The sequence below is a fragment of the Schistocerca piceifrons genome, chromosome 1, assembly GCF_021461385.2.
Source record: "Schistocerca piceifrons isolate TAMUIC-IGC-003096 chromosome 1, iqSchPice1.1, whole genome shotgun sequence".
Lineage (NCBI taxonomy): Eukaryota > Metazoa > Arthropoda > Insecta > Orthoptera > Acrididae > Schistocerca > Schistocerca piceifrons.
Genome location: NC_060138.1, coordinates 749,009,401 through 749,022,143, shown reverse-complemented (window position 1 = coordinate 749,022,143; position 12,743 = coordinate 749,009,401). Strand labels below are relative to the sequence as shown.

General features: G+C 40.3%; 1 protein-coding gene across 5 annotated transcripts in view; it reads right to left on the bottom strand.

Annotated features, from left to right (window-relative positions):
- Positions 1 to 12,743, bottom strand: part of LOC124711896 (longitudinals lacking protein, isoforms H/M/V-like) — a 474,926-nt gene that overhangs the window by 156,995 nt on the left and 305,188 nt on the right. Inside the window, exon 8 of one of the 5 annotated variants that reach the window (XM_047242221.1) lies at positions 12,243 to 12,632. The exons of the other annotated variants lie outside the window; for them this stretch is intronic. Coding sequence (XP_047098177.1) covers positions 12,433 to 12,632 — 200 coding nt within the window. The 3' untranslated portion in view covers positions 12,243 to 12,432. Of the gene's footprint in view, positions 1 to 12,242; positions 12,633 to 12,743 lie in introns of those variants that run through there. 5 annotated transcript variants of the gene reach the window in all.

Here is a 12,743-nt window from a genome sequence, read left to right as displayed (position 1 = left end):
TAAACTGGTGTGATTAAGGATTATGTTTATGAGATGAATGTCTATCCACATCAAATTTATCGTAAAGCCTCGTACTCCATTACCGTTGAAATGAGGTGGGTCTGAATTCAGAGTATATGTGGTTCTGGAGATGACAATAAAACACAATAAAATAGCAAAACAAACAGACAGGCACCTGAGTAATGTAATGCAATAAAAATAGTAACAAAGCAATCAGCACTGGAATGTGGGATAGAAGGGAGCCATTAGCCATACAAACTATGGAAAGTTCAGGATGGAATAACAACAGTATGGAAAGAACAGATTGCTACTTACCACATAGAGGATGCATTGAGGCACAGACAGACACAATGAAAATGAATAGTAGAAATATTCCAGACTGCAGACAAAATCTTTCTTCAGAGGTAGAAAACACTCACACTCACACGCCACAGTCTGGGCAAGAGCAGCCACTCAGTGCGTGTGAAAACCAATGCTGCTAAGGGTGGATCAGAGATTCGGCTTGCCAAATGTGCCAATCTGGAGCACCAAAAGAAGAGACAAGAAGAAGATGATGGAGAGACACCACATGGACAGTGCTGTATGATGTCATCACCTGCTGCTGCAAGCAAGAGGTGGGTTTTACTGCCATAGGTAACACCACTATTGAGCTCAGGCGGTGAACATGGCTGGCCACAGAGCACTCAAGAGTGCTCTGTGACAGCCTACATCATGGAGGAAATACCTCCAGTGAAGAAGAAAGCACCCAAGTCATGTGAGAAGCAAACCAGATTGCTCCTCAGGGTGATGACATGGGTTCTAGACAAGCTTGCAGTCAAAGAAGGACAGTGATGGGCAGGGTTTGTTGATGCAGCAGTTAAACTGCATAAACAGACTGACCACAAGAAGCCACCGCTATTCATTGTTGCCATGCACGAAGTTGACAATGCATATGACATCTTTGAGCTGCGGAAGCTACTAGGCTTCCCTGACAAGTTCGAAGCCCTCCTGCCTGATCTGGACATGAAACCACTGTGTTTCAGGTGCCAAGAAGTCGGGCAAACCACCAAATACCGCCATAACCACGGAAAGTGTGTCAAGTGCTCCAGAGAACATAACAGTTGGGCTTGCGGCAGGAGCAAGCAAGATACTCTGACATGCATTCAATGAGAGGGGGCCCATGTTACCAACTTGCGGGGCTGGCACTGCCTTGGCAGTTTTTTCCCTCTGCCCTTGAAACCACTACCTTTGATTTGCTCTTCATCCACTATCTATCTCCTCAATGTGACCATATTAGTTGGTAACCTTACTGAGGTGTAACAAATAGGAGGTGACAGTAAAGCTTTTGAGATGGTAGCCACAATGGTGTGGGTGTCGAGGGGCTTCCCCCTAAAAAAACATCCTCCTGCTCATCACTGTTGATGCTAACTCCCTATACAGTGCTGTGGCCTTGTCACTATTGCACTGTTGAACACAACCTTTCTCATCACCCAACTTATTCCATTCCTACAACTTCCTTCCTGGTCACCATGACTTCTACCCATAATTACTTCTCCCACGAAAGCATTGCCTACAAACATGGTACACCAATGGGCATCTGCAAGGAACCATTCTGCGCTAACCTATTCATGGCCCATCCAGAAGAATTATTCCAAACCACCCAGAATCCCAAACCCCACATCTCGTTCAGTTTCACTGATGACATGTTCGTGACCTGGACTGAGAGTGAGGACACCCTATCCACATTCCTCCAGAACCTCAGCACCTTCTCCCCCCTTCGCTTGACCTGATCCTCCACAACCCAACAAGTCACCTTCATCGACTTCAATCTCCACGTCAAAGATGGCTACATCAATACTTCCGTCTGCATCAAAAGTACTCAACCTTACCCCACTTCGACAGCTGAAATTAGTCCACATCAGTAAGTCCCTTCCACACAGCCTAGCTACACATGGTTATTGCATTTGCCGCAATGAGGAGTCCTCTCCAAATATGCCAAGGGTCTCACTGAGGCCTTTAGAAACAGAAATTATTGTCAAAATCTTGCCCAGAAACAGATCTCCCATGTCTTGACTTTCCAGTCACCCACCGTCCACACATATCCACCATTCAGCCATGAAAGTGCATTCCTCTCATGACTCAGTACTACTCAGGACTGGAGCAACTGAATGATATTCCCCGTCAGTGTTTTGATTACCTCTCATAATGTCCTGACATGAAAAGTAGCTTCCCCACGATCCTCCTCACCCCTCCCACATTGTTATTCCACCACTCACCAGTCTATGTAATATCCTTGTCTGTCTGTATCCAACCCCTGCTCCCAACACTTGCCTCATGGCTCCCATCCTTGCATTAGATCTAGATGTACGACCTGTACCATATATCCTTCAACTATCATGTACTCCAATCCTATCACAGGCATCTCCTACCCTGCCAAAGGCAGGACCACATGTGAAAGCAGCCATCTGATCTACAAGCTTAGTGGAACCATTATGCCATGTTCTACATCGGCAAAACAAATAAGAAGTTATCTGTCTAATGAATGGCCACTGCCAAACTATGGCCAAGAGACAGATGGACTACCCAGTTGCTGAACATACTTCCCAACACGATGTGCTTTACTCGAATGCCTCTTTTACAGCCTGTGCCATCTAGAATCTTCCCTTTAACACCAGCTTTTTTGATTTGCACAGGTGAGAACTCTCCCTACAACATATCCTTCATTCTCATAACCCCCCTGACCTCACCCTTCGCCAGTCCCTGTAGTCTACCTATCTGTGCCCTTCCCTGCTCCCATTTCAGTACTAAACATGACTTCTATCTCACCAACACATTTACTTTCCCTTTCCTCCCTCTCTACTTTTCCTCTCTCTTCATTCTCTTACTGCCTCACCCTATCATGCAGCCTCCAAAGCTGCACCTGTTGTTGTTGTTGTGATTTTCAGTCCAAAGACTGGTTTGATGCAATTATCCATGCTACTCTATCCTGTGCAAGCCTCTTCATCTCCAAGTAATGACTGCACACAACATCCTTCTGAATCTGCTTACTGTATTCATCTCTTGGTCTCCCTCTACAATTTTACCCTCCACACTTCCCTCCAATACTAAACTGGTGATTCCTTGATGTCTCAGAATGTGTCCTACCAACCAGTTCCTTCTTCTTTTAGTCAGGTTGTACCACAAATTTCTCTTCTCCTCAGTTCTATTCACTACCTCCTCATTAGTTATGTGATGTACCCATCTAATCTTCAGCATTCTTCTGTAGCACCACATTTCAAATGTTTCTCTTCTCTTCTTGTCTAAACTGTTTATCATCCATGTTTCACTTCCATTCGTAGCTACACTCCATGCAAACACATTCAGAAAGGACTTTCTGCACTTAAATCTATACGCATTGTTAACAAATTTCCCTCCTTCAGAAAATTTTTTTTTGCCGTTACCAGTCTGCATTTCTTATCCTCCCTACGTTGACCATCATCAGTTATTTTGCTCCCCAAATAGCAAAACTCCTTTACTACTTTAATTGTCTCATTTCCTAATTCAATTCCCTCGGCATCATCTGATTTAATTAGACAACACTCCATTATTCTCATTTTGCTTTTGTTGATGTTCATCTAACATTCTCCTTTTAAGACACTGTCCATTCTGTTCACCCGTTCTTCCAAGTCCTTTTCTGTCTCTCACAAAATTACAATGTCATTGGCAAACCTCAAAGTTTTTGTTTCTTCTCACTGGACTTTAATTCCGACTCCAAATTTTTTTGTTTCCTTTAGTGCTTTCTTAATATACATACTGAATATCATTAGGAATAGGCTGCAATCCTGTCTCATTCCCTTCTCAACCACTGCTTCACTTTCGTGCCCCTCAACTCTTGTAACTGCCATCTGTTTTTTGTACAAATTGTAAACAGCCTTTCACTCCCTGTATTTTACCTCTGACACCTTTATAATGTGAAAGAGAGTATTCCAGTCAACATTGACAAAATCTTTCTCCAAGTCTACAAATGCCATAAACATAGGCTTGCCTTTCCTTAACCTACCTTCTTTGAAAAGTCGTAGGGTCTGTATTGCCTCGCGATTTCTCTGGAATCCAAACTGGTCTTCCCCGAGATCAGCTTCTACCAGTTTTTCCATTCTTCTGTAATTGATTCATATTAGTATTTTGCTGCCATGACTTATTAAATAGCCTGTTCACTAATATTCAAATTGTCCGCATCTGCTTTCTTTGGAATGGAATTATCATATTCTTCTTGAAGTCTGAGGGTATTTCACTTGTTTCATACATCTTGCTCATCAGAAGGAAGAGTTTTGTCATGGCTGGCTCTCTCAAGGCTATCAGTAGTTCTAACAGAATGCTGTCTGCTCCTGGGACCTTGTTTTGACTTAAGTCTTTCAGTGCTTTGTCAAATTCTTCACACAATGTTATATCTTTCTTTTTTTCTACATCTATGTCCTCTTCCATTTACATAATATTGCCCTCAAGTACATCTCCATTGTATAGACTCTCTTTATACTCCTTCCACTTTTCTGCTTTCCCTTCTTTGCTTAGGACTGGTTTTCCATCTGAGCTCTTGATATTCACAATGGTGGTTCTCTTTTCTCCAAAGGTCTCTTTAATTTTCCTGTATGTAGCATCTGTCTTAACCCTAGTGATTTATGCTTCTACACCAATGCACTTGTCCTCTAGCCATTCCTGCTTAGCCTTTTTGCACCTCCTGTCGATTTCATTTTTAGACGTTTGTATTGTCTCTCACCTGCTTCATTTATTGCATTTTTATATATTCTCCTTTCATTTATTAAATTCAATATCTATTGTGTTACCCAAATATTTCTACTAGCCCTCATCTTTTTACCTACTTGATCCTCTGCTGCCTTCACTATTTCACCTCTCAAGGCTATCCATGCTTCTTCTACTGTATAGCTTTCCTCAGTTCTTGTCAGGTGTTCCCTAATGTTCCCTCTGAAACTATCTAGAACCTCTGGTTCTTTCAGTTTATCCCAGTCCCATCTCCTTACATTCCGGACTTTTTACAATTTCTTCAGTTTTAATTTGCAATTCATAAAAAATAAATTGTGGCCAGAGTCCACATCTGCCCCTGGGAATGTCATACAATTTAAAATCTGGTTTTCAAATCTCTGTCTTACCATAATATAATCAACCTGAAACCTTCTGGTGTCTCCAGGTCTCTTCCACATATACAACCTTCTTTCGTGATTCTTAAACAAAGTGTTAGCTGAGATTAATTGTACTCTGTGCAGAATTCTACCAGGTGGGTTTCTCTTTCATTCCTTTCTCCCAGTCCATATTCAACCAACTACTCTTCCTTCACTTCCTTTTCCTACTATTGAATTCCAGTCTCCCATGACGATTAAATTTTCATCTCAACTATCTAAATAATTTCTTTTATTTCATCACACATTATCTCTATGTCCTCATCTGCAGAGCTAGTTGGCATATAAACTCGTACTACTGTGATGGGCATGGGCTTTGTGTCTATCATGGCTACAGAAATGTGTTCAGTATGCTTTTCATAGTATATTATCTGCATTCCTATTTTTTTATTCATTACTAAATACACTTCTGCATTGCTCCTATTTGATTTTGTATTTATAACCTTGTATTCACCTGACCAGAAATTCTGTTCCTCCTGCCACTGAACTTCACTAATTCCCATTACACCTAACATTAACCTAACCATTTCCCTTTTTATATTTTCTAACCTACCTGACCAATTCAGGGATCTGACATTCTATGCTCCAATGTGTAGAATGCCAGTTTTGTTTCTCCTGATAACAGTGTCTTCCTGAGTAGTCCCCACCCAGAGATCTGAATGGGGGAATATATTACTTAAGAGGATGTTAATATAATAGAGGGAAACGTTCCACATTGGAAAAATATATCTAAAAACACAGATGATGTGACTTACCGAACGAAAGTGCTGGCAGGTCGATAGACACACAAACAAACACAAGCATACACATGAAATTCAAGCTTTCGCAACAAACTGTTGCCTCATCAGGAAAGAGGGAAGGAGAGGAAAAGACGAAAGGATGTGGGTTTTAAGGGAGAGGGTAAGGAGTCATTCCAATCCCGGGAGCGGAAAGACTTACCTTAGGGGGAAAGAAGGGGTATACACTCGCACACACACACATATCCATCCACACATACACAGACACAAGCACAACCCACATCCTTTCGTCTTTCCCTCTCCTTCCCTCTTTTCTGATGAGGCAACAGTTTGTTGCGAAAGCTTGAATTTCATGTGTATGTTTGTGTTTGTTTGTGTGTCTATCGACCTGCCAGCACTTTTGTTCGGTAAGTCACATCATCTGTGTTTTTAGATATATTAAGAGGATGTTATCATCATTTAACCATACTTTAGAGCTAATGCCCTTGGGAAAAATTATGACTGCAGTTTCCTCTTGCTTTCAGTTGTTCGCAGTATCATCACAGGCAAGGCCGCTTTGGTTGATGTTAAAAGGCCAGATCAGTCAATCATTGACACTGTTGGCCCTCTAGCTACTGAAGAGGTTGCTGCCCCTCTTCAGGAACCGCACGCTTGTCTGGCCTCTGCACCTAAGTACCCCTGTTCTCTCCCCACCATGTCCCTGGATACTCCTTCATGCAGTCCTAGCATCTTACACCACCCCTATTCTGCTACCCCTCCCCCATTCCGCTCCACTTCTCTTCCTTACCCAAACTACCCCTCCCAGTTAGACAGTTTGTCACATCAGCTGCAGTTGCAAGTGGGCCTTAATACCCGGTGACAATAACCGTGTGTGTGAGTTTTCTTCTTCTGAAGAAGAACTTTATCCAAAAGCTGAAATATTTCTAGCATTCTTTTTCATTGTGCCTGTCAGTGACACACTGAAAACGTCAAATACTTTAAAACAATCATCTGGAGCAAGCTAAAGTTTAATGACCACATAAAACCAACTGTAGGAAAAGCAAATGAGAGGCTTGGATTCATAGGGGGGAAATCTGAAGCAAAATTAATTAATCCATGTAAGAAATGTCTGATGCGGTACTTTTCCAAACATTTCTTGAGTATTTGTCATCAGCCTGTGGCTCTTACCAGGTTGGATTAATAGAAGAGAGAGAAAAGGCAGAGTGAAGGGCGATACATGACATCATGTATCATGCACAAGAATGTTACTGGCATACTCAATAAACTCCAGTGCAACACACTACAAGAGATATGGTGCACCATGGTAAGGTTCACTGCTGAAATTCTGAGGGCATACAGTCCAAGAAGATTCGGTCAACAAATTACATGACCCCATGCATGTATTACAAAATTACCACAATGTGAAAATTAGATCATATGGTTGCTTACCAACAGTTGTTCTTCTTGAGAACAATTTTTGAGGTACCAGGGGAGGGTTAAGTGGTAGTCATGTCAGAAGTACCATCTGCCAAACACCCATCATGTGACTCGTACAGTATAGATGTAAATAATGTCATTATAAGTTTTTCCATGTGCTGATTCTGCAACAGTTTGTTCTCCAATTACAGCTGAAAGCTTTAATGAACCCACTACTGGTTTCAGTCTTTATATTAGTTCATTTTCAAGTGGTTCTTGAAACTTTTCTGAATTGCAATACATCCTGCATTCCCATACCACTCCTGACCTCAACCTTTGTTAGTCATAGTCCTCTCCCATCCAGCCCCGTCTCTGTTTCTATTCCAGCACTACACGGCCCTCATTCCTCCATCACATCCAGTCCTTTTATTTCTCTCCTTTTCTGATATCCATCCCCCCTCCCCCATCTCTCCACTTCCTCCGTCTAACCTCCTGACTGCACATAGCTGCCCTACCCTCTTCCCACTTCGTCCCTCTGCACCTCCCAACAGCACATCACTGTCCACCACCACCTACCCTACTATTCCTCCCCCTCCCCACCCCAGCCTCCACCTTACCCCCACCCAGTTGCTGCTCCCATAATCGCTGCTCACAGTGTGGCCTCAGTTGCCTGAGACTGCACTGTGTGTGTGAGTTGTGTTTATGTGAGTGTGTATGCGTGTGTTCGCTGCCTAATTCTGACAAAGGCCTTCCTGGCCGCAAGCTATATATTTGTGATAGTCTTTTTGTTGTGCCTATCTGCAACTTAGCATCTCTGTTATATGGTGAGTAGCAACTTTCCTTTTCACAATATTGCTACATCCCATCCTGGATTTTGCATTGTTTGACTGTATTATACATAAGCTTCATTTTTTCCATCTTCTACTCTGTACAATATTTATATATTTATCACATTTATGGCAGTTTTCAGAACCAATTCAAAATGGCCTAATATATGGCCCTAGCCAGAAGTCAACTCACTGAAATTCTGGACAGGAACTGGGGCAGTTTTTCATTAAATAAGATGTCATTATAGCACATTCAGATAGGGGGATTGTATATACCTACCATTGTTTTATTGCTGCATAAACTGTCAAATCGATGACATAAAAGCAAGCGTCTCATGCATCTCTGAGTGCTGAAAAACTATTGAACTAGCTGACAATGAATAAGGTGCCATGACCTGATGGAATTCCAATTTGGTTTTTTAGCTCACATTTATTGTGAACCTTTCACATGGCAATCCCTAGCAAGTAACTGAAAACAAAACTATGGTTCTTCCTGTATATAAGAAGGGGAAAAGAATAGATATGCAAAACAACAGACCAGTATCCTTAAAGTTGGTCTGCTACATGTTCTAAGGTTGAATATAATGAGTTTCCTTGGGAAAGAAAAGTGTATGACCATAAATCAGCATGGATATAGGAAGTATAGCTCATGCAAAACACAGCTGGTCCTTTTCACACACAATATCCTGCAAATATGATACTGTCAAAAGGGCAGATTCTCCATTCCGAGAGTTCCAAAAACTGTTCACGCCTGAACCACACTGTAGATTGCTTACAAAGATCTGATCATTCAAAAAAGGTCATGAAATATGTGATTGGCTTGTCTAGAAGACTTTGAAGGTATCAGGAACCAAAACATTGTCCTGGATGTTGGGTATCTATCAGAACAAACATAGCATCAATAGTGCTCCAGGGAAGTGTGATAGAACAGCTCTTGTTTTCCATGTAGATAAATCATATGTTGGAGAGGACAACCAGTAATATGAGACTGTTTGTTGGTGACAACTGTTGTGCATGGAATGTGTCATCTTTGAGTTACTGAAGAGGATTCAGGATGACTTGGGCAGAATATCTATTTGGTGCAATGCATGGCAGCTTGCTTTAAATGAGGGTAAATGTAGGTTAGTACAGAGACAATGGGGAAACAGTCCTCTTTATTAGTAGTGTACTGCTTGACTTGGGTGTAACGCTGTGGAGTGGAGTGAAATGGAACAAACACATACAGTCAGCTGTAGGGAATGTAAATAGCTGACTGCAGTTTATTTGGAGGGTTACAAGAAAGTGTGGCATACCTATGAAAGAGGCTACATACAGAACACTTGTGCAAACCATTCTTCTGTGTTATTTGAGTCTTAGGAATCCCAACCAGATGGATTAAAGAAGCACAGCAAATCAATTCAGATATGTGCAACTAGATTTGTCACTGGTTGGCTCAGTCTTTGCAAGATTAACACTTAAAGGGGACGAATATCAATGGTGCGAAGTACCCTGTGCCATGCAGTATACAGTGGCTCACATAGTATGTACATAGATGTATAGCTGGCAATCAAAAGGTTTCCATTTGAGGGCTTGGTGCAGCATACCTGCAACATAGTGCAACTACAATGTGGGTTTATAAGCACTGACTTGTAGGCAAAGGATTAATGTGTTATTTGTGTCTTTCCAATGTGTGTGTGGTAAATGCAGAAACACACAATATCCTATACACAATATATTCAGTAACTATGGCAGAATTATTACCAAATGCAGCTGAACAGTACCAATATGCTGTTATTCTTTTCTTGGCTGCTGAAGGACAAACATCGGTAGACAACCATCAGACAATAAAGAATGTATATGGGGCAGCATGTCTGTCGAAAACCACCATCATGGAATGATGTGCCAAGGGGTGCTGCTGCTTCCTGATAAAATGTGTACCCATATCACAACTGTCATAATGCAGATGTTACGCCAACTCAAGTTGGAGACATTCAAGCACCCACTCTCCAGTCCTGATCTCTCCCCATGTGATTATCAGACCTTCAGTCCCTTAAAAAAGGACTTGAGGAGACGATGATTGCTGTTGGATGAGGGTATGCAGCAGCCAGACTTCTCCATGCAGCAGGACACGAAATTTTACAAAATGGGTATCTTCAGCCAGGTGCATCAGTGGGACGATTGCCTCAGTGCTCATGGTGACTTTGCCTGATTGGCATACCGATTCTTTACTGTGCAGCCTTCAAATGGAAACTTTTTGATCACACCTTATAGGAAATATGAAATTGTGAGCTTGTAACTTCACAAAAATTTAAAGTATGCTCCTGTTTGGTTACGAATTTCTCTGATTCAAGTAAGATGAGTCTACTATTCTTTTTTCCATGCACTCAGATGACTCAGAATATTTTCTTTACAGAATGTGTAAAACTTTCACACTATTCTAAATCCAGAAATGTCCAAGAATAATATTACATTCTATTTATTTTATTCAGTACATATTTAGAATTAATTTTTGAATACCAATTAGATTCCACTCTAAGTTTTCAGTGTCTTGTTCTTTTCCTACAATTAGTCTCCCTTTCTTTTATTTTCCTATCAAAATATTGTTCAAAGTGTGCAGACAACCTTATCATCTCTGCTTATCAAAACATGCACTACTCAGTATGTTGGACAGACAGCTAGCATTATAAAGACCACATAAGACGTTATTGGCCTAAAACAGTGATGACACTGATGTCAACAATATGTTATGTTGTTACATGTTCTGCAATAATGAAAGTACAGAGTTCCATTGCTGTGCAGAACAGTCTTGTGTATGAGAATTTTTAAAGTGGTGTGACAATAGATGTTGCTTTCAAGGGGACAGACCACAATACTCTGCTGTTACAAAATACACTGTTTTGCACAGTTTATTACCAACAGCAGTTCTTTTAGAGTTGATTGTGAATCTGCGCCTCTAGCTTCCATGTCCTAGGAAATAAGCAACTAAATTTACTGTGGGCATACTTCTCTCAGAAGATGAGTCATGCATTGAATGATTCAAAATTTCAGTCAATAAATAAAACACTGAGAAAGTGCACAATACACTATTGGATGGCTGACTATTAAAAGTGTGGTAAATAACTGACTCAGTGTGTATTGCAAAACATTACAGTATATTTTGCTTGTAAAAAAAATGATAAATCATATTTACACAAGAATATTGTTGTATTGGTGAACCTTGACTAAAATGAATATCTCGGTAGTGTTTAGATGATTTCAGAAAGCTTCAAACTGTTATGGTGTTTTTAGTGTAGATGAGGATTAGGTTCACCATTCCATCTGTGAAATGCAACAACAATGAAAACAATATAGAGTCACAGGTGCTCTGTACAATAAAAAAAAGGATAGCTGACAAGCAATGAAACTTCGTAAAGATTATGACCAATCTTTTCTTTCATGCAAAATGAATTGTTCTTGATTGCCTTCCAAATGGTAAGACAATACTGTTGAACACTTAAAAATTCTTGTATACCAACTGGATAAAAATCTGTTATTAACACTTATCCAAAAACATACTTTGGTAGTGCAAAAATGATGTAATCTGAAGTGTCAGTTGTTGGAACATTGGCCCCATTCACATGATGTGGCACGCTTTGCTTTTAACCAAGCCACACATTTAAAGAAATGTAGTGCTCAAAAACATTTTGAATGTAACAAAGAGGTTGTGGTCACTGTAAATTAGTACATCTGTACCTTGCTGAATTTCTCTTACAGGGTGGAATGTATTCACTAAAAAGTACTGGGCAAACTGCATTGACCTTAAATGGATATCCATTGATAAATCAGTGCATTTTGATCTAAAAATAGTCTTTCACTGCTACATGATAACTTTTTATCATGCTCTCGCCCCAGGAATTCTGATGACAATTTGTAGAGGAAAATATTTTTCAGTAGCTCTATGAACAAAAAAGTTATGGACTACCAAATCTGCCCATAACAGAAATTCTGATTTTAATTTAATAAATTCATGCATCTAGTCACCATAAATCCACCCTTAGGTATGCTACAGAAACACTAGTAATATTTTCAAGCAAAATATCACTACAAAAATAATATACTTGTTCACAGTTCAAAAAACAATTTATTTATTTTTTAATGAAGGCCAACAAGAATTTCCCATTCTATTTTGAATATTCACACTTATTTCCATTCACACTGTGCATTTTAGACATCAAGAAAATAATGATTCCATTACTTTACTTCAAAACCTTCCACAAGTAAGTTCTATAGTTAAATCAGACACACTTTTTCCAGTTTGTGATTTACAGTTGACAAACAATGACTGCATTTTTCACATTATTTTTCTTAATATGAGAGATGATTATGGGTAGACTGTATAGATTCTATTTCATTATTTACTGTAACACATCGGCCACGACAGCCCCTCTGATACTTCACGCATCTCCAAGACACTCTGTCTCCTCTCTGAGAATCAGCATTATAAATAAAGCCATTGTAGACTAGCTGTGTTCTACCTTTAGCACTTATGGTGTATTGCAGTGGACCTACAAAAAAGCAGGAAACTGTTACTTGTTGTTGTCCGCTGAAATACCGGCCTAGACAGTTTTGTAAGAAGTTAAATACGTAACTATCTCAGAGCAAAACTAACTCTTCAT